This window comes from Poecilia mexicana, unplaced genomic scaffold, assembly GCF_051168715.1.
Source record: "Poecilia mexicana isolate PSO_F unplaced genomic scaffold, ASM5116871v1 scaffold_2, whole genome shotgun sequence".
NCBI lineage: Eukaryota > Metazoa > Chordata > Actinopteri > Cyprinodontiformes > Poeciliidae > Poecilia > Poecilia mexicana.
Window position 1 is genome coordinate 53,627,016 of NW_028263371.1, and position 24,528 is coordinate 53,651,543.

Here is a 24,528-nt window from a genome sequence, read left to right on the forward strand (position 1 = left end):
GTATTTATGCCAAACATCTCCATTAGGTTATATTCTAAATTATCTTTTTTTTTTTTACATTCTAGTGAAATGTAATTTTCTGATTCTTTCATTTCAGTTCCTGCAAAAATACACCTGCCTAAAGAGCTCCAGGGAATGGGAGCTGTACAAGCTGTGCGCGGTGATCACGTCACAATCAAGATCCCCATCTCAGGAAAGCCTGAGCCAGCGGTCACTTGGCAGAAGGGTCAGGAGGTCCTCTCAAGCTCTGCTTATCATCAAGTTATCACCACAAGATCCTTCACCTCCCTGGTGTTCCTGAAGGGAGTACAGAGGAAGGATACTGGCTATTATGCAATTACTGCAAAGAACAGATTCGGGTCAGACAAGCAAACTATTGAGGTGAATGTGGCTGACATCCCTGATGCTCCAAAGGGACTTGTGGTCAGCGACATTGCACGGGACTCTATTACACTGACCTGGGAGCCCCCTGCCAGTGATGGTGGCAGTGAGATTATTAACTACATTGTAGAGAAATGCCCAACCACTGCTGATAGGTGGATTCGTGCTGGTCATACAACAGACTGCAGTATCACCATTATCAACATATTTGGAAAGACCAAATATCAGTTCCGTGTTATTGCAGAGAACCAGTTTGGTGTCAGCCTTCCATCTGCTCCAACTGAGCCCATTACCACCAAGGAAGACAAATCTGTGATCAGGAACTATGACGAGGAAGTGGATGAAGACAGAGAGATCACCAAGGAGGAAGCTGTGTTCTACAAGGTGAAGGAGCTGTCTTCCAAATACATCATCTCAGAGGAGCTTGCTCGCTCCCAGTTTGGAGTGGTCCACCGCTGTGTGGAGATTGCCACTAAGAAGACTTTCATGGCCAAGTTCATCAAAGTGAAAGGAACTGATCGCGAGTTAGTCCTCAGGGAAATAGAGGCTCTTAATGTTGGAAGACATAAGAATATCATCTACCTCCATGAATACTTTGAAAGCATGGAGGAGATTATCCTGATCTTTGAATTCATCTCTGGAGTTGATATCTTTGAGCGGCTTGGTACCAGCAACTTTGAGCTCACAGAACAGGAGATTGTCCGCTACCTGAGACAGGTTTGCTCTGCTGTCAAGTTCTTACACAGCCAAAACTTTGGCCACTTTGATATCCGCCCAGATAACATTGTTTACACCACAAGGAGAAGTCTCAATATAAAAATTATTGAAATGGGACAGTCTCGACTGTTGGTTCCTGGAGAAAACATCAGAATGCTGTTTTCAGCTCCAGAGTATTATGCCCCAGAGGTTCACCGCCATGATCTGGTCACAACAGCCACAGATATGTGGTCTATTGGTGTTTTGGCATATGTTCTACTCAGCGGCCTTAATCCATTTGCCGCAGAGTCTATGACAAAGATGATTGAGAACATCTCAAACTGTGAGTACGTCTTTGACAGGGAAGCATTCAAGGACATCAGCTTAGAGGCAATGGACTTTATAGATAGACTCCTAGTCAAGGACAGGAAGCTCCGTATGACTGCTCATGAAGCTCTAGAACATCCATGGCTCAAGATGAAGATTGAGCATGTCAGCAACAAGATCATCAGGACACTGAGACACAGAAGATACTATCAGTCACTAGTAAAGAAGACTGATACCATAGTTTCAGCAGCTCGTGTGGCGTTTGGAGGTGCCTTCAGAAACCAGCGAGGTCTGGAAGTTGGTAAAGTTAAGATTGGAACTGAGTACCATGGCTTGCGTGCCGGGCCTGTCATGCATGCCTCAGCTGAGGAAGGTGGCCATGTTAGATTTACCTGTAGTATTGTGAACTTTGACAAGAGTACTCAGGTAACATGGTACTTAGGTAACCGTCAGTTACATCCAAGCCCCAAGTATGAGATTTCCTACAGCAACGGCTTTGCCAGTATTTACGTGAAGGACATTGAAGAGTCTGATGATGGTGTCTACAGATGCAAGGTGGTGAGTGATGATGGAGAGGACAGTGCCTATGGAGAACTCTTTGTAGAAACTGTGAGGAGCATCAGAGAGCACTACATGAGCCGCACCATCAGGAAGCTGAGGAGGAGGGTTGACAAAACTAAACTTCTCCAGAGACCACCTGAGTTCACTTTGCCACTTTACAACCGCACAGCATATATTGGTGAGGATGTGCGCTTTGGTGTCACTATCACTGTGCACCCAGAGCCTCATGTAATCTGGCTTAAAAATGGAGAACAAATCAAAGAGGATGACAGGAAGTACACCTTCACAAGTGATAAGGGCCTGTATCAACTCATGATTCACAACCTTGATATTGGTGATGATGCTGAATACACAGTCATGGCCCACAACAGGTTTGGAGAAGACAGCTGCAAGGCTCGTCTCACTGTGATACCTCATCCTGTTCTTGAGGATACAATGAGGCCCATGTTCAAACGTCTCCTGGCTAATGTTGAGTGCACAGAGGGAGACAGTGTCCGCTTTGAACTCAGGGTGTCAGGAGTTCCCACTCCTTCTCTTAAATGGGAAAAAGACGGCCTTCCTCTACAGTTTGGTCCCAAAGTTGTTGTCATAGAACAGGACATTGATTATCATGTCCTTCACATCAGGGAGACTCTGCTTGAGGATGATGGAGTGTACAAAGTCACAGCAACCAACTCTGCTGGCTCTGCAAGCTGCCAGGCCACTCTGAAAGTGGACCGTCTCACTTACACTAGAAGAGAGTACAAGAGTGAAGAGGAGAAACTCAGACATGTACAAAAACAAATAGAGAAAACCAACAAAATGGCTCAGCACATTGCAGCTACTGAGGAACTCGTACCTCTAAACCCAACAGCACAGGAGGCCCTCAAACTTGCTGCAGAGGTCTACAAACCCGCAGTAAGCACCAAGAACATTGAAGGCGAATTTGACATCACAGAGGAGAAGACAGAGACCAAGAAGCTAGAGGAAGAGAGAAGGATTTTCATGCCCTATGAAATTCCTGAGCCTGTGGTTCATGATCCTAAAGCTCTGGATGAAGACAAAGCCATTAAGCAGTTTGTACCTCTGTCTGACATGAAGTGGTATCGCAAGATACGAGATCAGTATGAGGTATCAGAGAGAACAGAAAGGATTGTGCAAAAGAGGCAGAGACGTATTCGTCTGTCCAGGTGGGAGCAGTTCTACGTGATGCCTCTCCCCAGAATCACTGACCAATACAGACCAAGATGGCGCATTCCCAAATTGACAATGGATGATTTGGAGACTGTTAGACCTGCCCGACGTTCACCATCTCCTGAGTCTGAAGTCTCCTTTAGATCCAGAAGGAGGTCTCTGGGAGATCTCAGTGATGAAGAGCTGCTGATGCCTGTGGATGACTACCTGACAAGGAAGAGAGCAGAGGAGGAGACAATGATGCTGGAAGATGAACTTGAGCTCGGCTTTTCTGCCTCTCCTCCTGGTAGCCCTATCCAAGTTCAACGACGTGTCGTTGAACATGAGGAAAGGAGGCAGGAAGTCAGACATGAAGCCGCTGAGGTTGAGACAAAAAAGAAACGTACTATTTCTCAGTACACGAGAAGGAGAAGGTCACTGTCTCCTACCTACATTGAGCTGATGCGACCAGTCTCAGAGCTAATCCGACCACCACATGCTAGACCTGTGGAAACAGAGGGAGAGATTGTGGGGAGGAGATCTCCTACTCCAGAGCGGACCCGTCCTCGTTCTCCCAGTCCTGTTAGGTCAGTGGAGAGGTCTTCCCGCTCCTCCTCTAGGTTTGAGCGGTCGGCACGCTTTGACATCATGTCCCGTTATGAAGCCAGGAAAGCTGCTCTGAAGTCTGAGAGGAAATACCAGGTTGTGAGTCAAGCACCTTTCAGCCTTGATCACGCTCCTCGTGTAACTGTCAGGATGCGCTCTCATCGCATCCCAACTGGTCAGGACACAAAATTCACCCTGAACATCCAAGCAAAACCAGAGGCTGAAGTTGCATGGTTCCACAATGGAGCAGAAATCTCTGAACATGGTGAGAAATACATCTTCACAAACATGAGTGGCGTTCTGACCATCACTATCCTGGACTGCCAAGAAGAAGACAGTGGCACATACCGCTGTGTGTGCTCCAATTCAAAGGGTGAGGCGTCTGACTTCGCCACGCTGGAGGTGTCAGGGGGCGGATACACTACATTCTCCTCCCGCCGCAAGGATGAGGACGCTCCTAAAGCATTTGTTCCTGAAGTCACACGCATTGATCACTACCACACCACGCACTTTAAGTCTGGCTATACCTCGCAAACCTACCTGGAGGTGGAAGAGAGCAAGTCAAAGCTAACAGAAACACGTGAGGTTGTCACACGGGAAAGAATTGGTGCCTCGGCCGAGAGATTCTCTTCTGGAGAGCGATTCTCCTCTGCTGAGAGGTATGACTCATCTATCAAGTATGCCTCCACTGAATATCTTTCCTCTAGTTCCTCATATTCTTCAGAGAAGTTTTCTTTAACTGGAAAGCATGCAACATCTGAAGATAAACTGAAAACATCCTCGACTGCTTCTGCTCCTGAGCAACTTACGTTGCCCAAGGAAAAACCTTCTCTTCCTGCCAAAATCCTCACCAAGCCACAGTCTGTGACTGTTGCAGAGGGAGAGACAGCCCGGTTCTCTTGTGACATTGATGGGGAGCCTGCACCAACTGTGACATGGATACACGAGAGCAAGACAATTGTATCATCTCTTCGTATCCATGTCACCACAACTCAGTACAAGTCCAGCCTAGAGATTTCATCTGTGACCACATCTGATGAAGGCAATTACACTGTGGTCGTTGAGAACTCAGCAGGTAGACAGGAGGCTCATTTTACTCTGACAATCCGCAGGCCACCTCCTAAGGAGGAAATCAAAGCTGTCAAAACCACTGAGCCACCTGTGAAGTCACCAGCACCCAGTGTTAAGTCACCTGAGCCCTCAGCGGCATCCCCTGCTCCTTCCTCAGCACCTAGTATAAAGTCACCAGAACCAAGTGTAAAGTCACCAGCTGTAGCATCTCCTGCCCCTGAAGTTAAGTCACCCACACCAAGTGTAAAGTCTCCTGAACCAGAGGAAGTAAAATCTGCTAAGAGCATCAAATCTCCGGAGCCATCAGCTCCCTCTCCAGCACGCAGCTTAAAATCACCAACTCCTGGTGTAAAATCTCCTGAACCGGAGGGAATCAAGTCACCACGTGGGCTAAAATCTCCGGAACCCAGACTAAAGTCACCAACACCAGCCAAAACTCCTGGAGGTGTGAAGTCACCAGAACCTGAAGAGGCAAAATCTCCCCGTGGTGTTAAATCACCAGAGCCTGCAGGTATCAAAACACCAAGAGGTCTCAAGTCACCAGAACCCGCAGGAATCAAAACACCAAGAGGCATCAAGTCTCCAGAACCTCCAGGTATCAAATCTCCAAGGGGATTGAAGTCACCTGAGCCTGAGGGAATCAAATCACCTCCGAGGGTAAAATCACCTCCTCCAATTATGTCCCCCAAGAGGGTTGTGTCTCCTCCCACTGTGAAATCCCCGACCCCAAAACCTCCCAAAGTCCTCAGCCAGCTAACAGCTGAGGCCTGCGAGGGTTCAGTCAAGATGTCCTGCGTCTGTGAAAGCAGCGTCAGGGAGGTGGTGTGGTACGTTAGCGGCAGGAGGCTTTCACAGAGCAGTCGCTTTGAGATGCACTACTCTGAAGGATCCTGCAGTCTTCTGATTCATGAGCTGGCAGAGAGTGACCAGGGAGAGTACACCTGTGAGATGACCTCAGATGGAGGAGTGTCCAAATCCTCCTTCTCCTTCACTGGTCAGGTGTTTCAGTCCATATACAAGAAAGTCACAGCTTACCGAGAGCAGCAAGTGGCGCTTAAAGGTGAGATCTTCCTCCAGCGAAAGATTTTTTTGTTCAGAATGTTAATTTAGAGATGATTGATGAGGTTTCATGTTCCAACTAATTTTCAACAGGGTCAGTGATGGTGAGTCACCAGGAGTCAAAGGCCTCGTCCATGATGACAAAGAAAGAAGTCCACACGATGGAGGAGTCTTCGGCCTTTTCCTCCTCTGCCCACCAGACAATGATGTCATCCATGATGGAGTCCAGCTCCTTCAGCAGCATGGCAGCTGAGATGAAGTTTGAGACCATGTCAATGTCCAGCATGTCCTCCATGACATCTGAGACATACGCCATGAGCTCCAGCAGTCTCACAGAAATGACATCCCACATGGAGGGAACCTCAATGAGAGCAATTGGTACGAGACTTCAACCTTTGTTAAAGTCTTTAGCTGCTAAGTCAGTCATTTCTTCAGAATCCCATTGACAAAAGTGCTAAGATTGTTCAGCAAATCAAGTGTTTTTGTGTTCCTGCTTCAATTAAAACCAGGGAATTTCCTTACACCATATCAAAAGCCATTTCATTACCATATCTGACATTAACCTTCAAGGCACCTTAGTGGCCCAAATGAGAGATAACTGGTCTTTTTGATTATCTGTATCTCCCTCAGAATAAATGTTCATTCTATGAAACTTGACTTAAAAAGGTTTAATAAAGTGAAATGATTTTTTTTTTTATTACACTCAAATATAAGTGTCTTGGATCTTAAAGTCTCAGAGCGTCGGGTTTTGCTTTTAAGTCTAATGACTCCAAAAATGATGATGCATAAAAATCTATGATGTTACTAAATTTGGTCCAGAGTTCTTGATATCTTGCTGTATTTCTTTTGGTTTTTCTAGTTCTTTTCAGTGTTCTGGATTAATTTGAGTGCTGTACAAAACCAAGACATCATGTCAGCTTTTCTCAACTGCTTAAGGAAACCTATTATGCAAAATTCACATTTTACAAATTGTTTTGCTTCCATTTTCATCGCTACTACTTCTGAACATTCCAAGCACATAAAACAAAACAAAAAAACAAACAAACACTGTTTTTGGTAATAAGTTAATGTTTTTTGGTGTTTAAGTCGCCTTAAAAAATCTCATGATCTAAGAATGATTTTTATGCAAAAATCATCTTAATCGACAAGTTAAGATGTAATGAACATCTTAACTTGTTCCTAACTTGTTCAATAAAGCATAATATGTTTAATTTAAAAGTATGTAAATATCTGAATTTATTTTGTCTTCATGTAACTGTCTTGTTAAGTTTAAATTACTCTGCTGCTTTCAGGTTCTGCTCCGAGAATCGAAGCTTTGCCAGAGGACATCAGCATCGAACCTGGCAAAGTCCTGACAGTCGCTTGTGCGTTCTCCGGCGACACCAAGCACATAGAGTGGTCCCGCTCAGGCAAGACGATCGACGTGTCCACGGGTGGACGATTCCACATCGAGACCACGGAGGACCTGACCACCCTCATCATCACAGGGGTGAAGGAGGAGGACGCCGGCGCCTACACCCTCAGACTGTCCAATGAGCTCGGATCGGACTCAGCAACCGTTAACATCAGCATTCGATCGGTGTAAAAAAAAAATCTCATATTTCAAATGTCCCCTTTTCCCTTCTTTCATGACTTTTTATTTATTGATGAAACACAGTAGTCTACTTGATAAGGATCTGGAATATTCTTGTAAATAGGAACTATTTTTGTACCAAACCTGACGTTAATTTATGCCAAACTAGACTAACGTCTAAAGTTGTAAAATGTGCCATATTGGATAACTATGACTTAGGATGTTTGATCCATTTTTCTTTGACATGTACATAATGTATATAGCCGAGTTTACCGGTTATGGAAAATGTATGCATTGTTATTTATGACAATAATATTAACTGAAACTTAAAGAAACTAAATATAGTTTAACAGGAGAAAGTTTCCGTTGGAACGAATACCCTGCTAAACTGGGAAACTAAACTCTGTGCCTCAACGATAAGTTGAAGTCTTTAAGTTTGCCTCAACAGGTAGAGAGGCTCCCTGTTGATGTTATGAACCGGAGACAAAACTTTGAGCGCGCCGCTGCGAAGGGAGCGGCGCTTTAGTTTGTAACAGGAACATGAGATCCTGAGTGCTGTTTGCATCTACCCTCATGCAAGCAGGGCGACTGGACCTCTTGCGCCGACTGATTATGTCATACTGCCATTTCTATGACAGGCTCACAGTGCGAGCGGCCTGCACTGCTTGAGTCCAAAGTGTTTCTTCTTTTTGTTTTGTGCTCTGATTCTGGAAAACGACCGTCGGCTCAGACTCTTCCGTCGTTCCATCAACCTGGCCAGAGTCCTGCCGGCGCTTGTTTTCAGAGGCAGAGCTGCCTCTCGGAGGTCTGCAGTGTGCTTGTGTGTTAGTTTGTAGAGGTTCACCCGTCGGTCCACAGGGTGGCGCCAATGAGACGACCAGCAGCCACAAACAACGTCTGATGCGCTCCGTGTCCTTTGGTGTCATCCTGCACTTTGTTGGATTGAAGTTAGCTGTAGCTTTCAGTGTTTTGCAGCCTCCTTGAGTTTTTCTGCAATTATTGATTTAATAAAGCATGATCATCAGCACTACAGGATGTTTCTGTCTGGTTATTTGGTCCTTTATTCTCTGCCACAGCATTAATAATATAACGCAATACAATGGTAGGCAAAGTGACTAAAAGACATAAAAGTACAATTAATTGATTGCTATGTTAGACGTATGTGATAAGTGTTAAGTAAAACTACATATACAACCATACATTTGGTTGGTTTTCCTCCAGGACTTTTTAGGGACATGAAGGAAGCAGAGAGAACAGATTATAATTTACCATGACCCATAGTATGATTTTTTTTTTTTTTTACCATGATTCAATGTAGAATGATGGCTTTTCACCATCATTCATACTAAAGTCTGACCGCTTTTTAATTTGTAACATAAGACACATACTGTACTTTGTGTTTTTCTCCCATGAACCATAATATAACTTTTTTAACCATGACCATTTACATGCTCACATGCTTTAGTTTCCTGTTCATGGCAAATAATGAATACATTACTGAAGTAGCAATTGTTGGCTTTAAAATTATTTCTTGAGCATCACTGAAACTGGAATTTAGATCTAAAATAAAATTAAGTTTCAAGGCAGGATTTGGATCCATCCACTCACTTTGGAAATTTCCCAAATTTGGGAAAAAATTTGACAGGAACCTGTAGGAATTTTATTGCACAAATATGTTAATTAAAGATGCCCATCTATAACTGTTTTATATTGGCATTGGTTGCTTTAATATCTGGATTTTGTACCTTACCAGTAAATTCGCATAGGTTCATCAAAAATTACAAGGTGATGATTAAAACAAATACATGATCAGAACTTTGGGTTTGTCAGTTTTATTCTCAGATCGTCATCGACGACATCACCCAAACGAAATTTAAAAGAAAAATTCAAAAACCCATCACCAACATGAGAAACAGGTTTAGAGACAACGCTGGATGATTTTGTTGATATATGAATCAAGGTTATTGCCATAGTGAAAAATGTTGCTTTAGATTGACTGTTACTGCAAATAGATAAAGATTATTTTTGCTTTTTTATATATAAAAAGCAAAGTACAACAACATAAAAACACAACCCCATTGATCTTATTGAAGTCCGATTCTATGGGTTAGGACTAGATGTTACTTTATGTGACTTTTTTTACAGGTAATTTCATGTATTGTTACTGTTGAACCAAAATGTCCAGCATGAGGAAATGGGATGATCTCGAGTTATCTCAACTAGAATCACAAACAAACAAAATTTAATCATTAGTTTTTAAGAAAAAAGTGCAATTACAGTATATGATTTTTAAAAGTTTTGTTTGTAATTTTATTTGTGTGAGTGTAATTTGATTAATTTTGTATAGTTTATGGGGATGAAATGTGAAGATTTCCTTTCTCTTCATGTCATTTAAAGAAAATATTCAATGCAGGATCTTCTCAGCTCTTTGTACAAAATACCAAGTGAAGCAGATAAAAAGCAATGGGGAAAAAAACATGCTGATGGTTATATAACTCTCAGAAAGCACTGCAGCAACTTCTCTGTGAATCTCCAGCGATGAAGTCGTCTTATTCAGCCTCAGCCTGCTCAGTGATGAGGCTCAGTGATGAGGCTCAGCAGCCGGCGAATGGAAGGCTCCCAGCCTGAACCGAGCTCCAGCCGGCTGCAGGCGTACGGATACTGTCGGTCAGCCCAGCGCACCCAGTCCACTGCCTTCTTCACCTGATGCCAGCGCTCAGACCTGCAGGGGAAAACATTCAGGTTAATCAGTCAGGAATACTGACCTGGAAGAAACATTCACATCTCTGCTCTAATTAGTAATTAAGCCAAAAACATATGTATTTTGCACTGAAGTTAAAAAATACCGTCTGTAAATATGTTCTACCCAAATGTAGGGAGAGGAATGGCTTTAGCCGATCAACCTCTCCCGGTTGGTGTGGCACCCAAAACGATTTAAATATGAGAAAACATCCCCATGTTTTTATTGTGCTGTGTGGCACCGACTCATTCACCAGGAACCTCATGTATGAAAGAATTCACAGCTTTCTCACTAAAAATCGGCATAAGGACAAATTTTGAAAAGAGTAGCTCACAAAAAAATATAGATTTATAAAATGCGAATGTTTTCCATAAAACTCAGTCGACTAAAACAGTCTCTGTCTCTGACATGAAATGTTAGAGCTACTAAAGCCACATAAATTAAACCTCCCTGTTTGTCCCTTTGTGTCCAGCAAAGATGTGCAGTGCAGCAGATTTAGCTCATCATGCAGGTCCGGTCTAAGGCTGTATGAGGCTTTGAGCAAAACAGATTTAGGGGCCTTTCTTCCTGCACCACATCAGCAGCACTGACAGCATTTCAACACAGATTAAAAGAAATCTTAGGGAGGAGAAATAGTTTTTTTGGAAAACCTAAAAAGCAATCCGTAGTTTACTGAGATATATTTGTGAACAAACACAGCTCAAACTCAAAGATTAAGCTCACAGCATCAGATTGTAACTATGGTAACAAAACAATCTATGAAGATTGTTTTTTGAACTTTTACAGACTTACAAAAAATTTAAGGATCTTGCCATCTCTTTAAAATAAAAATCTTTTATCTTTGCTGAACCATTAAATCAAATTTAACAGCATTGTCATTCTGAATAAACAAGTGTAAAATTTCTGTATCTGTGGTTTGTGTTAAAATATTAACATTTATGGGGCCCTAAAGTCCTGGGGGGCTTTAAGGAGGCGCTGACTTAATTTGGATTAAACAGAAATGCAAATAATTGATATTTATTTTAATTGTGCTTTTTTAATTTGTTGTTTTTAAGACTATAGTTTTGGGTTTAAGTATGTCAGGAATCTCTTCCAGCAATGTGTAATTATCCAGTAATAATTTACATTTCCTGTTAACATCTTTTAATACAAAAACACAGTGGGTCGCTATTGGACCGCCTCGGTGCCCCGCCCACCGGGCTTAGCACGTTTTCTGGAGGAAACGCTGCAACATGTTCCAGAACTCGTTTCAGTGTCTGGTGTTCATGTTCCTCCCATGGTGACCTAGTTTGGATCAAAGTTCCTGGTGCTCCTTACAGACGGACCTCTGGGTCTGCAGAAAAGATTTACTTTCCACTTGGACTTGGTAGCTTAGCATACCAGTGTTTTCATTCGTGTTCTGCTAAGCTAAGAGCAGTCCACTGCTGGGACGGTTCAGATTAGTCATTTAAAAATCATTTTTACGACCGACTGAACTAAATTTCCATGTGAGAGTTCATGTCTGTGTGGCCGGGTTCTCCTCATGTGTCTGTGTGTTCTGTTGCGGTTCTGACCTGGACCCGGTCGGCTCCATCAGGTGAAACAGACTCTGCAGCAGTTTTCCTTCCTCCAGCTTCTCCTCCCTCATCAGCTGCAGAACCAGCAGAGTCGCCACCAGCCTCTGGATGCCTGAGTTGACCTTTGCACCTTTAACGTAAACATGTTGTTCAGTTTCAACACTGGAGTAAACCAAACCTAGACGACTGTCTGAGATTTAAAACCACCAGGTTTATTTTAATATTTCTCTGGAATATAAATAGTAAAATATCAGATCAATTAACATCTTAACGTTAACAACTCTTAACAACATAAAAATCAGTATAAACTTTAAGATTGTGCTGCTTTTACACACAGACTAATGATGAACGCTCACCCAGAGAATGGATGCCTTTGTTCTTCAGGAACACGTTAACAAACTCATACACGTTGACATTGATCAGTTTTCCCAGCTCAATAGTTAACTCCCAGTATCCATCCTGCAGCACACAGAAGATTGACACAAGTTAACACAAGAACTACTACTAAATATTTTTACTCTATAAAATCAACAAAACTTAGTCAATTATCTCTGCTTCCATGACATATATAGAGAAAAGTGCAGCTGTCACAAAAGCAGGACATTAACATACATAATAAACAATCTTATACCCAGTACTGAGCCTTATGGGGCACCACAGGTAACAGTGAAGCATATTAAGACTGATCAATTCATACAAATTGCCGTCTGCTATCAAGATAACTTTATGTGGCAGCATTTTTTGACTTTATCCAACACCTTTGTCAGGTCAATAAATAACCCACTGCAGACCCTTCAGGATATTGAATATTCATAACAGGACAGAAAAATTTTCGTTTGTTAGGAAAATTTGAAGAAACTTCTGGTCTTTTAAAACAACAAAGACTCCTGTAATAACAATGTCTGGACAGATGAGACCAGAGTACAGTAGGGTGGTTGTAAACCAAGCAGCACAAAGCAACAACTATCTGACTCTAGAATCTGTCCAGAAGCAAATTTACAGCAGAATGACTTCAAAGTTACAGGGATCAAGGTGCTGCAGTCTGGACCTTCATACTTTATCAAATGATACAAACTAACTGAAAAACCTGTTTCCCTCCTCGCTGTGGTGGCACTGCAAAAGATCCACTGAAAGAAATGACACAAAAATCTCTGAAAAAGACACTAAGTGCATTTTCCTTCATCGGAAAAAGCAAACAAAAATTGAGTAGGGTCAGATTTTAGTGGTTGTAGGATTTCTCTTTTGTCTTCTGTTAACATCACACACACACATTTACTTTGGTTGTGTTTATTCAGAGTGCTCTGTGGTGTAGTCCGCTTCCTGCGTTCAGAGCTGTTGCTGGTCCGTTTGGCGTTCATATATGCATTCAAATTGCACCAGAGTTCTCAAACCGAGTCCTAGCTTTTTTTAGGTAGACCAGAGTTCATTTTTTGGGACTTTCTGGACAAACTAACTGGAATTGGATTAACGCAGACTAAACAGGCTGGTGTGAATGCAAATTTCAAATTAGATTTATATTAAATAACAATATGCAATGTTGTTGAGATGAGGTTAAGTTTTTAGGAAGCAATTTGCACCATAGTTTTTATCCCCTAATAAAATACCAACAACTATTTTATTATGATGGAGATTTTTTTTTCTCTGAGTTTTGGACCAATTTAAACAATGGAGCAAAACATCTTACCGCCTGCTGCAGCTGGAAGATCTTTGTCCACTTCAGCTTCTGCTCTTCTGGGTCTGGACCTCTGGACCAACATCACACAACACAAAAGACTCAATTCCAGGTAATAAGATGAAAAATATCAGCTCAGTGCTCATAAAGATAGAATGGTTTGAATTTCCTTATGAGATTAATAAAGTAACATGTTAATTCATCCATTCATTCAGATTTGTGTTTGAGAACTGAAAGGATGGATGATGTTGCTGAGCCAATCAAACGACCGACTGTTGGTTTTGGACTGAATTTACAATCATGAAAGGATTTGCACTTAACAGAAAGGAGAGGTTGCAGAGCTCCACTGGGGGTGTTGGAGCTGAAAAGAGATTCCCAAGAAAAATAAGATACAAGAGAAGTGGTGGAGGGATACTAACATGTGTGATGCTGATGGGGTTTTTGATTCAGACAGAACGCCTGCGAAACCACCAGATTGGAATGCAGAACTAAATGACGTCCCAGACAGCGGTGTGAGCGTTGATATTTTATCTGAAATAATCTTCGCCTGTAAAAGACAAACATAACATTCAAATACCAGTATTTTTATCAGTCATTCCTTCTATGTAAAAAAATTGAGATAAACAATAAAAACCCAACGAGACCGTGTATGTGCCCTTTAAGGGACTTAGAAATAAGGGCCTAACTTAAACTGTAACGAAATCACTAAAATAACAACAGAGATGGAAACTCCTTCTTAGCTCAGGAGGAGCAGGCTGGACAGCACCATCATAGAAATCTAAGTCCATCTCTGTAAAAGACAAACATAACATTCTACTTCCAGGATTTTTATCAATTGTTTTTTTTTTGTTGTGTTTTTTTTAAGTCTGAGGTATATCAGAAAAATTCAGATACTCAGCATGTTGCAGGGAGATTAATGTCTCCATGGCCTGAGGAGTGAGTGGCCATGGAGACATGGCCACTCACTCCTCATGGGACTTTATTTGGTGATAAACCAGGAGATTAAACTGTCAGTAGCTGCATTGTCATTGAGGATAAAATTGTGCAATTCTGAAAATACATTTGCTCTACGTAAAACACCAATTTCTAAAAAAACATTTTTTCATAAAAAGTTTTTGTGCTAAGATAACGTAGTATAAAAATTTGTGTATATTGCAAAACTGCAATAGAAGCACTTTTTTTTTTGCATCACATCGGTTTGTATACAGAAGTAATGCACTTATTTATAGTTGGCCTGCTTAGACAATAAACTTAATCATTTCCATAAACCTAGCTGTCATTTAAGAGTCTTTATTTAATAACTGCTGGTTTGGATGTAACAGAAAGGTCAAAGAAAAAACCAAAAATGATCAGAGAAACATCAACAACATCCACATTTAGATTAGCAGGATATAAATGTCCACTATGTTTAATTAGTGGATAAGACAACTTCTCCACTTCTACATTTACCTGAGGTTGTATGATTAGTTTTTCATTTCTGATTTTCGAAGAGAAAGAAATCCCGCTGATGGTGTCGTCTGTTGTCAGTTTGGGGAGGCGGGAACTGAAGCGCATCTGGAATAAAGAAACACAACATTCAAGTCCCAGTACTTTCACCAATTCTTCTTTCTATATAAAATGCAGATAAATCTGAAAGATTTAGACACTAAGAATGTTGCAAGTAGATGCAGAGCTCATAGATTTGGACCCCACTGTGAAAATGTACCCAAATGAAGGGAAAAGTGAAGGACAATTGGCCAAACTTGTATGTGAAACCAAACTTATCCACCCATCTTTTCTACCACCACGAGGGTCTGAGAGATGGCTGCATTTAACAATAGCCTACTGTTGCCGACTTTCCAACCTTTTGTATAGTTAGTACAGAAACAAATCAGTACAGGCCAAAATCAGTCCTGCTTTTAAATATCTGCCAGAACTGCAGTTGCTGCACCCCGACTTTCTTTTTAGAACAGCAAACAGTCTGAGAGGTATTCTGACAGTATGTCACAAGTAAACTGCATATAAAGCGTAAAACATCTGTTGGTTTGCTGAATGTGCCTTTAAGGGACTGAAAAATAGTGGTGCAAAGTAACAAACTGTAAAGAAGTAGCTAAAAAACAACATAGATTGAAAATATGTCCTTCTTACCTCTTCAGTGGAGACAGAAGTTTTACAACGCAACATCTGTAATAGACAAACATAGCATTTGGTTTGCTGAATGTGCCTTTAAGGGACTGAGAAACAGAGGTGTAAAGTAACAAACTGTAAAGAAGTAGATAAAACAACAGTGGCGTTAACTCGTTACCTGAGGCTCTTCAGTGGCGATGGACTTTGAATAAGCCGACATCTGTAATAAAGATGTCGGCTTTATTACAGCCGACATCTGTAATAAAGCAGATGTAATAAAGCAATTACAATACTGGAAAATATATTGCAATACTGGAAAATATATTTTCCAGTATTGGAAATACTGGAAAATATGTTTTCCAGTATTTGCAAAATATTTATAAAATTATTAGGAATACCTAATAATCAAAAGTGTTGATCAGATCTCTGGAGGAACTGGATAAATATGTGTGAATGGAGTGACACGACAAAGGAGGTAACACAATCACACAGGAACACAATATCATGGACGTAACTGACAGAACTGAACTCAGTTGCAAAATCAATTTCACACTAAGAACTTATGAACACACCTTCACCTTTTGAGTAACAAGAATTTTGTTCTATGGATTTTGGCAGTAATTTATTCTAAAATATAAAAAAAATATTTAACAATAGGCTAGAATCTTTTATATCAATATAAATTAATCAGTGAAAATCAGTATGGATTCAGGTCCAAAAGATCTACAACACTGGCTATTTTAGAGACTAAAGAAAACATAAAATCCACAATTGACAATAAAAAAAATTGTTTCTGGATTGTTCCTTGATTTAAAAAAAAGCGTTTGACACAATAAATCATGATTTACTAAAAATGAATTAGAAAGATATGGAGTTAAGGGGAATGTGTTGAATTGGGTAAAAAGTAGAGGTGTACCGATCGGCCACTTATCATAATCGGCCGATTTCCGTGAAAAAGTGTATGATCGGTGATCGCCGATCACGGTCTCTTGTTGCTGATCACACAAACCGATCATCACCTGCATCTCATTTCGCAGCCTGCCTGTGCAGCTGGTCTCCTCTTTCCTTCACTCTGCGCAAACGCGCAGCAACAAATCCTAAGCGATGTGGAACTATAACGCACTGAGAATAATACATTTTACATACATATTAAAACTTTCGCTGTCCTAACATGAGACAGATAGTCTGAAAAAATAATCGAGTAATTATGCATAACCCTGATCTGCATAATTACTCCGCTCAGTCAGAAACAGCCACTCAGAGCTAGCAGTAATCAGCTAGCCGCCATGCTATCAGGAAGTTTTCATTCAGTAACTCTGGATTGTTTATTGTAATGGAACCTGTTTTTGCCTTTGAATGTTAAGTTTTATACTTGAACTTCTTGGCAATGTTGAGAAGTTTTATTTTGACTTTTGTATTATTTAGCCTCTTCAGAGCCTTCATATGTTATCAGTCTGTTAAAGATAGTATTATCAATAGCAGTACAATTTGCACAATGCCTGTTTTGTTTTGTTTCCTTCCTGGAAAAAGTTATTAAAAACAAGTTTTTGTCTAAATTAAGGTGAATTCATGGTTCCTTTTTCCACATAATGTAACCGGTAGTGCTTATGATTAAAAAAATAATAATTATGGTATCGGTGATCGGCCCTCATGGGTGATCGGAATCGGAATTGGCAGGAAAAAATCTGATCGGCACATCTCTAGTAAAAAGCTATTATAGAGATAGAAAACAATATGTACAGTTGGGAGAAATCAGCTCCAAATGTTTGGACATTGCTTGTGGTGAAACCCAATGATCAATGCTTGGCCCAAAGTTTTTTGTTTTTATCATGTACATAAATGATATGTGTAAAGCTTGTGAAAATATGAAAAGTGTATTATTTGCAGATTACACAAATATGTTTTTTGTTGGAAATGATATGGAGGAACTGCTAAATAAAGTAAACAAAGAAATGAACAAACTGAAGATGTGGTTTGATGGTAATAAGTTGTCGCTAAATTTGATTAAAACTGAAATGATTTAGTTTTAAGTTATTTGGGAATTGCAAACCAAGTTCTGAAACAAAAATAGATATTAAGGTAATAAATATAGAAAGAGTTTGGGGACACAAACTCTTGGTGTGATTATTGATGATAAGGTTAATTGGAAACTACATATTCAATATATCCCAAAAAATATCAGAGTTTTTATATTGAATAAATCCAAGCAATTGGTTGAACAGAAAGCATTAAATATTGTATATACTATTCATTAGTTTTAGCCTACCTCAGTTACTGTGCAGAGATATGGGGCAATAATTATGCAAATTCATTACAACCATTAGTTAAACTGCAAAACAGAGCATTCAGAGTTATTAATAACGTTGGCTACGTGGACCACACAAATCCAGTAACTAAATTATAAAAACTTCCTCATTTGGTGAATTTACAAACAGTGTGCATCTTATTTAAAGCACAAAATGATTATCATTTATCAGAAAATATTCAAAAATTCTTCATAAAAGAAGAAGGATTTTATAATCTCAGAGGGAAATACAAATTCAAAGTTTGTAACATCAGAACCACAAGAAGAAGTAGCTAAAAAACAACAGATACTGAAATCTGTCCTTCTTACCTCTTCATTGGCGGCAAAAACCATACCATACCATACCAACTTTATTTATAAAGCACTTTAAAACAACCACAGTTGATACAAAGTGCTGTACAATTTAAAAACGCAACATTATGAAAAAGTAATTAAAAACAGTTTAAAAAACAAAAACATACAATTTAAAACTAGATCCCACTGGTGTTGAAAGCCAAGTAAAATAGATGGGTTTTAAGATGAGCTTTAAAAGCGGACAGAGAAGGGGCCTCTCTGACCTGCAAAGGAAAGTTGTTCCATAATTTGGGGCCCATAACAGAGAAAGCCCTGACCCCTCTGAGCTTCCTTTTTGTTCTCGGTACCTCCAAGAGCAGCTGATTTGCTGACCTGAGAGATTGATAGGGTACGTAGGGATGAAGAAGCTCAGTGAGGTAAGCCGGGGCGAGATTATGCAATGATTTAAAAACAAACATAAGAATTTTAAAATGAATCCTAAAATATACAGGCAGCCAGTGAAGTGAGGCCAGGACAGGGGTCACATGCTCCCTCTTTCGAGTTCCTGTCAAAAGTCGTGCAGCAGCATTTTGTACTAGCTGCAGATGTGAGAGCAGCGACTGACTGACTCCCAGACAAAGTGAGTTACAGTAATCCAGTCGAGTTGAAATAAAAGCGTGGATCACTGTTTCAAAATGCTGCCTGGAAAGGAAAGATTTCACTGACGCCAATCGCCTTAAATGATAAAAGCTGGACTTAACCACGGCTCTAATTTGGCCGTCCAATTTAAAATCACTGTCCACCTTAAAACCAAGATCTGTAATAACAGGCTTAAAATAACCCTCATAGGTCCCAGGTCAACAGAGGAGGGCTCACAGGAGCCACTGGGTCCAAACACCATCACCTCTGTTTTGTTTTCATTAAAGTTTAAAAAGTTCAACCAAGCTTTAATATCTCCTAGACATGCCAGGAGATGTTTGATTGAATGTACATCCTGCTGCTTTATGGGCAAATAAATCTGACAATCATCAGCGTAACAATGAAAAGAAATCCCATGTTTCCTAAGGATAGAACCCAGAGGCAGTAAATAAAGAGAGAAAAGCAGTGGGCCAAGAATTGAGCCCTGTGGGACACCATAAGGCATTGAAGCAGCAGATGATTTAGAGCCACTAATTTTCACTGAAAATGTTCTCTCCTCCAGGTAAGACCTGAACCATTTAAGAACAGTGCCATCAATACCTACAATATGCTGTAATCGCGATATTAAAATGTTGTGGTCTACTGTATCAAAGGCAGCAGTTATTGTCAAGTAACATCAGAACAACATGGTGACCAGAATCACATGCAAGAAGGACGTCATTAAAAACTCTAATCAAAGCAGATTCTGTACTATGAAGAGTTTTAAAACCTGACTGAAAAACCTCCAGAATGCCATTGTCATCTAAAAACTGTTTCAGCTGACAGTACACAATTTTCTCTAAAACCTTCGAAAGAAAAGGCAGCTTCGAAATAGGCCGATAATTAGCCAGAACAGTCGGATCAAGGCCAGGTTTTTTAAGCAGTGGCTGGACAACTGCATGTTTAAAACTAGCAGGGACCACACCTGAGGACAGACTGCTATTTATAATTGCAAGAACAGGCTGCCCTATGCTAGGTAAAATATCTTTAAAAAGTCGTGGAGGCACAGGATCCCGGGGGGAACCTGATGGCTTAATGTGGCCAACCACATCCTCTAACAGTGAGACAGTCACAGGCTCAAACTGATTGAAAGCAGCAGAGCAAGGGACTGAAATTGAGGGGTCAGAGTCAGGAGCTGTGATAAGAGCCCTGGTACTACCAACCTTTTCAATAAAGAAATGCATAAAATCATCACACACATCAGGAGAAGCTTCCAAACAGGCATTCTGAGAAATATTAAGCACAAAGTCAATGGTGTTAAATAAAACATGTGGGTTATGACTGTTTGAGGAAATGATATTTGCCAAATATTCCCTTTTTGCCTCTTTAACTGTGCTCTGGTAGAGACGCCAACAGTCTTTTAAAATCTGAAGAGTAACCTACAGTTTATCCTTTTTCCATCTGCGTTCAACACGACGACATTCCTTACTTGCAGCACGAGTTCTGTCATTAAACCAAGGCTCAGGTTTAATCTTTGGCTGCCTGGTTTTTAATGGAGCAACCGAGTCCAGGATGGTTTGACAGGAAGAATGGAACCAGGACCAGAGCTCTTCTGTATCGAAGTGGAGGAAGTCAGATGATTCACAGAGTTGAAGAAAAGCAGTAGAAACTGAGTGGCAGTGGAAGGGTTAATAATCCGACAGCGCCGAACAGCAGAGCGAGTTTTAGGTGTCAAAGTAACAGTGAATAAAACAGGCAGGTGATCCGAAAACACAGTCACAGATTTCCAGGTTAGTCGCAGTCACACACAGAAAATCCAGGTTTTGGTGACTAAAAAAGTCCCGAAGAATAAAAGTTTTATTCACAAGCGACCTGGGGTTTACCAGGCCAATCCTAACAGGAACTTGATCCTGGGCTTCGACAGGTCGGGAAACCCGGCACAGCGGTCTCAGGTTTTGGTGACACCGTCGGCGCATGTTGAGCAGGGGCAGGGGCGGCGGTGTAGAGGGACTTCAACGCCGACCACTGGCACCAAGCAGACATCAACGGGATCCAAGAAACGCTGAGGCACCCGAGAGCCCAGAAACGATCCTTGCGATGATCGAGTAAAAGCAGAACAGTGCGTCATGTAAAACTTCAGCTTCACCAGCCGGCCGCTTCGTCTACCGCGACGACGACGACGTCTCCTCCGTGAAAGCAGCACAGGAACCCGGAACAAGTGGCTCGGAATCTCCGACAGAAGCGGGGGCAAAGATTGTTGGCCCGCAACATCGAATAACTCCATATCCTGGACCAAAGGTTGGAGGTCTAGTAGTGTGTTGCGATCATACACCAGCAGAGACTCAGTTCCGTAGATGACACAGGTCAAAAACCTGTGTCATCTACGGACCAGTGAGAGAACCAGACCTGTTCTCTCACGTCAAGAGCTGCATGATAGTCAGAGGAATGATCCTGTCCTGTCCCAAGTCATCCCATTTGTCATCCGAGGGAGACGACCATCAAGACGAGAGAGAGCTGGGTTGCCTCTGAAGGTGCTCAAAATCCTAAAACAGTGGGAAAAACTGAAGATGCACGATGACATTCTGTACAGAGTTTGCAAGGATCCATTGACGGGGAAAAAGCGACATCAGTACATGACGCCTTCCTCTTTGATCGGCCAAGTTCTCAGTGGTGTGCATGATAATGCTGGCCACCAGGGTCAGAGTAGAACTTTATACCTTTCAAGACAAAGGTTCTTTTGGATCGAAATGGAGCAAGACGTCAGAGACTATGTGAAATGTTGTAAGCGTTGTGTTGTTAGCAAGACATTGGAGCCCGAGGGACGAGCACAGCTCGAAAGCATCAAAACCACAGGCCCCTTGGAGCTAGTTTGTCTAGACTTCTGGTCTGCAGAAGACTCGAATGGGAAGAGTGTGGACGTGTTAGTGGTGACAGACCACTTCACTAAGATGGCTCATGCCTTCAAGTGTTCAGACCAGTCTGCAAAACAGGTCGCACGTCAGATGTGGGATAAGTACTTTTGTTTATATGGCTTCCCACAGAGAATACATTCAGACCAGGGTGCGAATTTTGAGAGCCAGCTTATCCAAGAGCTACTTCAGATAGCAGGTGTGAAGAAGTCCAGAACAACACCCTACCATCCCATGGGGAATGGCCACACTGAGAGGTTTAACCGGACTCTAGGAAACATGATTAGAGCATTGCCTCCCAGAGAAAAGCAAAAGTGGCCTCAGATGCTGCAAACGCTAACCTTCGCTTACAACTGTACTGCTCATGAGTCGACTGGCTATGCCCCATTCTTCCTGATGTACGGTCGGGTTCCTAGACTGCCAGTGGATGTTATGTTCTACAGTGTGGAAAAAGACAATGACATCACAGACTATGATGGTTATGTTAAAAAGATGAGAGATGATCTCAAGGAGGCTCTTTGTATTGCTCAAGTTCATGCCAGCGCAAAACAATAGCGGCAGGCTGAGCTGTACAATAAGGGTGTGAAAGGAGCTAACATTGAAGAGGGTGATCAGGTCCTCTTGGCCAACAGAGGTGAACGTGGGCGCAGAAAACTTGCTGATAGGTGGGAGTCGACCCTGTACACAGTGATTTCCAAGGATTCAAGATGTCACACCTACCGCATTAGAAACCCTGACAACGGACATGAAAAAGTGGTTCACAGAAATTTGCTTTTGCAAGCCAGTTTCCTGCCAGTACATGTGGATCATGACACAGAGCCTTCCTTCTCCAGTGTTGGTCAGGAGTCTGAAGAGAAAGAAGAATGCGATGGAAGCCTGCTTTTGAAGGAACTTGAAATTCACAAATCCGAGCGCACTGCTAGCTGGGTTGTGGAGGTCACCCCATCGGAGAACCTCTCAGAAGTAGGGCACCCAGCCCTTGATTCCCCTTCAGTTCCTCTTGCTGATCCTGAGCCTCCCATTGCTGAGCTGCAGACAAGTGACTACAATGGAGAAGACACAGATAAACTGACAGTGACCACACCCATGGACCAAATCAAGACCAGGGTGGGCAGAGTAGTGAAACCAGTGAATAGGTTGATTCAGAATATGACACAGAAAACCAAACAAGGACGTTTTGTGGTTGGTGGGTTGGCTAAAACTCTACTGAAGTAAACAAAAATCTCATTCATTTTGGATATTTCTGTTCATTACAGACATGAAAGTTTATTTTGTTACTGTCATTCTGTGTGTCAAGATAACACTTATTTGGTAATCAAGTTGAGGATTTGTAGACGGCATATTCTTTTGCAAAGTAGACATTAAAGGTCTGGCCAACTCTTTGATGTCACTTCCTATTGAAATATAGAAACCCTTGGTTGCACAGTGATTATCAGAGAGATGTAGCTAAGTTTAGCTGATGTTATCTTGTATGCAGTTCCTGATCTGACCGGTAACGGTTTTGAGAAGTTCAGGGGGGAGTATGTAGCTGAGTTAATTTTAATTTTTTATTTTTTTGATGAACCTTCTCAAAACACCTTGTTGAATTTACATGATTGCTGTCACCTTTGCACTTATTTCTGTTTTATACTGTTTTATTTTGGATCCTAATGTGGCCCCAAATCCATCCCCATATTTGTTTTTCCTTGGTTTTTGAATTGTATTTTATTTTGGTGGAGAAGCTTTTATTTTCTTGTTTCCTGTCTCCGTGTCACATCCTGTGTGTTCCCGCTGCCCTCCTCAGTTCGCGCCAAGCTGCGCTGTGGAGAGGTAAGCGCACAGAGTTGTCTTCTGCTTGTACATTAAAATATTAAAAATGTAAAAAGAAAAAGTATGCTGTTCAACTCATAAGTTGTAAATAGTTGGTTAACTTTTTGATGTTTAGCACAGCACTGTTCTGGGTATTTAATTCCCACGTTTTTTCCATTTATTCAGTTTACCGTGCCAACATGGTTATTTTATTTTTGTTCTTTTGGATGGTAAAGGTGTGTGTGGGAGAGCCAGAGCCAGGAGCTGCTGCTGAATATGTTTTTGTTCTAAACAGGTATGTGAATTATTTCAAAATGTTATCTGGTTGTTAAATGCATGTATTTTGTATATTTTTATATTACTGTGTAAAATTGTAACCTTTGGGCAGATTATTTCTGTTTCAGTTTCATTTTAATTGTTTTGTATGAATGCAGATTTTATTTTATTATTATTTGTGAACTTTAGATGATTTTAACCCATTCCTGTGAGTTCGCGCCAAGCTGCGCTGTGGAGAGGTGTGTGTGGGAGAGCCAGAGCCAGGAGCTGCTGCTGAATATGTTTTTGTTCTAAACAGGAATAAATCAATGCAAATCCTGGTTCCTGTCGCGATCCATTCTACACCTGTTACATAAACATCAGCAAACGTAAGAATGACAGACGAGCAGCCACACACACCGGCGGCATCTTGAACTTCACAACTTCACAATGCATCATCTGTAACGGAAACATAGCATTCAAGTTTCAGTACTTTTATCATAGTTTCTTCTGTGCAACAAAATCTGAGGTAATCCCAAATGATCCAAAGATACTGTAGGTATTATGACAGTATGTCACAAGTAAACCTCAGATGAAGTGTAAATATCTGTTGGTTTGCTGAATGCGCCTTTAAGAGACTGAGAAATAGTGGGCTAAAGTAACAAACTGTAAAGATCTAGCTAAAAAACAACAGATACTGAAAATCTGTCCTTACCTTTTCAGCGACGGCAGAAACTTGACGACGAACCGGCTGTAACTAACAAACATAGCATTCAAGACAATTATTTCTCAACATTTGTTGATAAATAATGGTCTAAAGTAACAAACTGTAAATAAGTAGCTAAAAAGAGATTGAAAATCTGTCCTTCTTACCTGATCA

The 24,528-nt window shown here is 41.2% G+C and overlaps 2 protein-coding genes and 1 long non-coding RNA gene across 3 annotated transcripts in view; 2 read left to right on the plus strand and 1 right to left on the minus strand.

Moving 5' to 3' along the window:
• Positions 1–8,456, plus strand: part of ttn.1 (titin, tandem duplicate 1) — a 35,423-nt gene extending 26,967 nt beyond the window's left edge. The window contains exons 38-40 of the mRNA XM_088003017.1: positions 98–5,854; positions 5,947–6,231; positions 7,146–8,456. Coding sequence (XP_087859143.1) covers positions 98–5,854; positions 5,947–6,231; positions 7,146–7,438 — 6,335 coding nt within the window. The 3' untranslated portion in view covers positions 7,439–8,456. The remainder of the gene's footprint in view (positions 1–97; positions 5,855–5,946; positions 6,232–7,145) is intronic.
• A 786-nt stretch (positions 8,457–9,242) lies between these two features.
• LOC106916111 (protein mono-ADP-ribosyltransferase PARP4-like) overlaps positions 9,243–24,528 on the minus strand; it is a 38,604-nt gene continuing 23,318 nt past the window's right edge. Inside the window, exons 33-42 of the mRNA XM_088008423.1 lie at positions 24,364–24,405; positions 24,069–24,107; positions 15,679–15,756; positions 15,522–15,557; positions 14,844–14,948; positions 13,814–13,941; positions 13,407–13,467; positions 12,079–12,181; positions 11,720–11,852; positions 9,243–10,148 (exon numbers count right to left, since the gene is read on the minus strand). Coding sequence (XP_087864549.1) covers positions 9,995–10,148; positions 11,720–11,852; positions 12,079–12,181; positions 13,407–13,467; positions 13,814–13,941; positions 14,844–14,948; positions 15,522–15,557; positions 15,679–15,756; positions 24,069–24,107; positions 24,364–24,405 — 879 coding nt within the window. The 3' untranslated portion in view covers positions 9,243–9,994. The remainder of the gene's footprint in view (positions 10,149–11,719; positions 11,853–12,078; positions 12,182–13,406; positions 13,468–13,813; positions 13,942–14,843; positions 14,949–15,521; positions 15,558–15,678; positions 15,757–24,068; positions 24,108–24,363; positions 24,406–24,528) is intronic.
• Positions 22,935–23,988, plus strand: LOC148160958 (uncharacterized). Its single transcript, XR_015762085.1, has 2 exons — positions 22,935–23,688; positions 23,859–23,988. It is a non-coding gene; the product is annotated as an uncharacterized LOC148160958 (long non-coding RNA).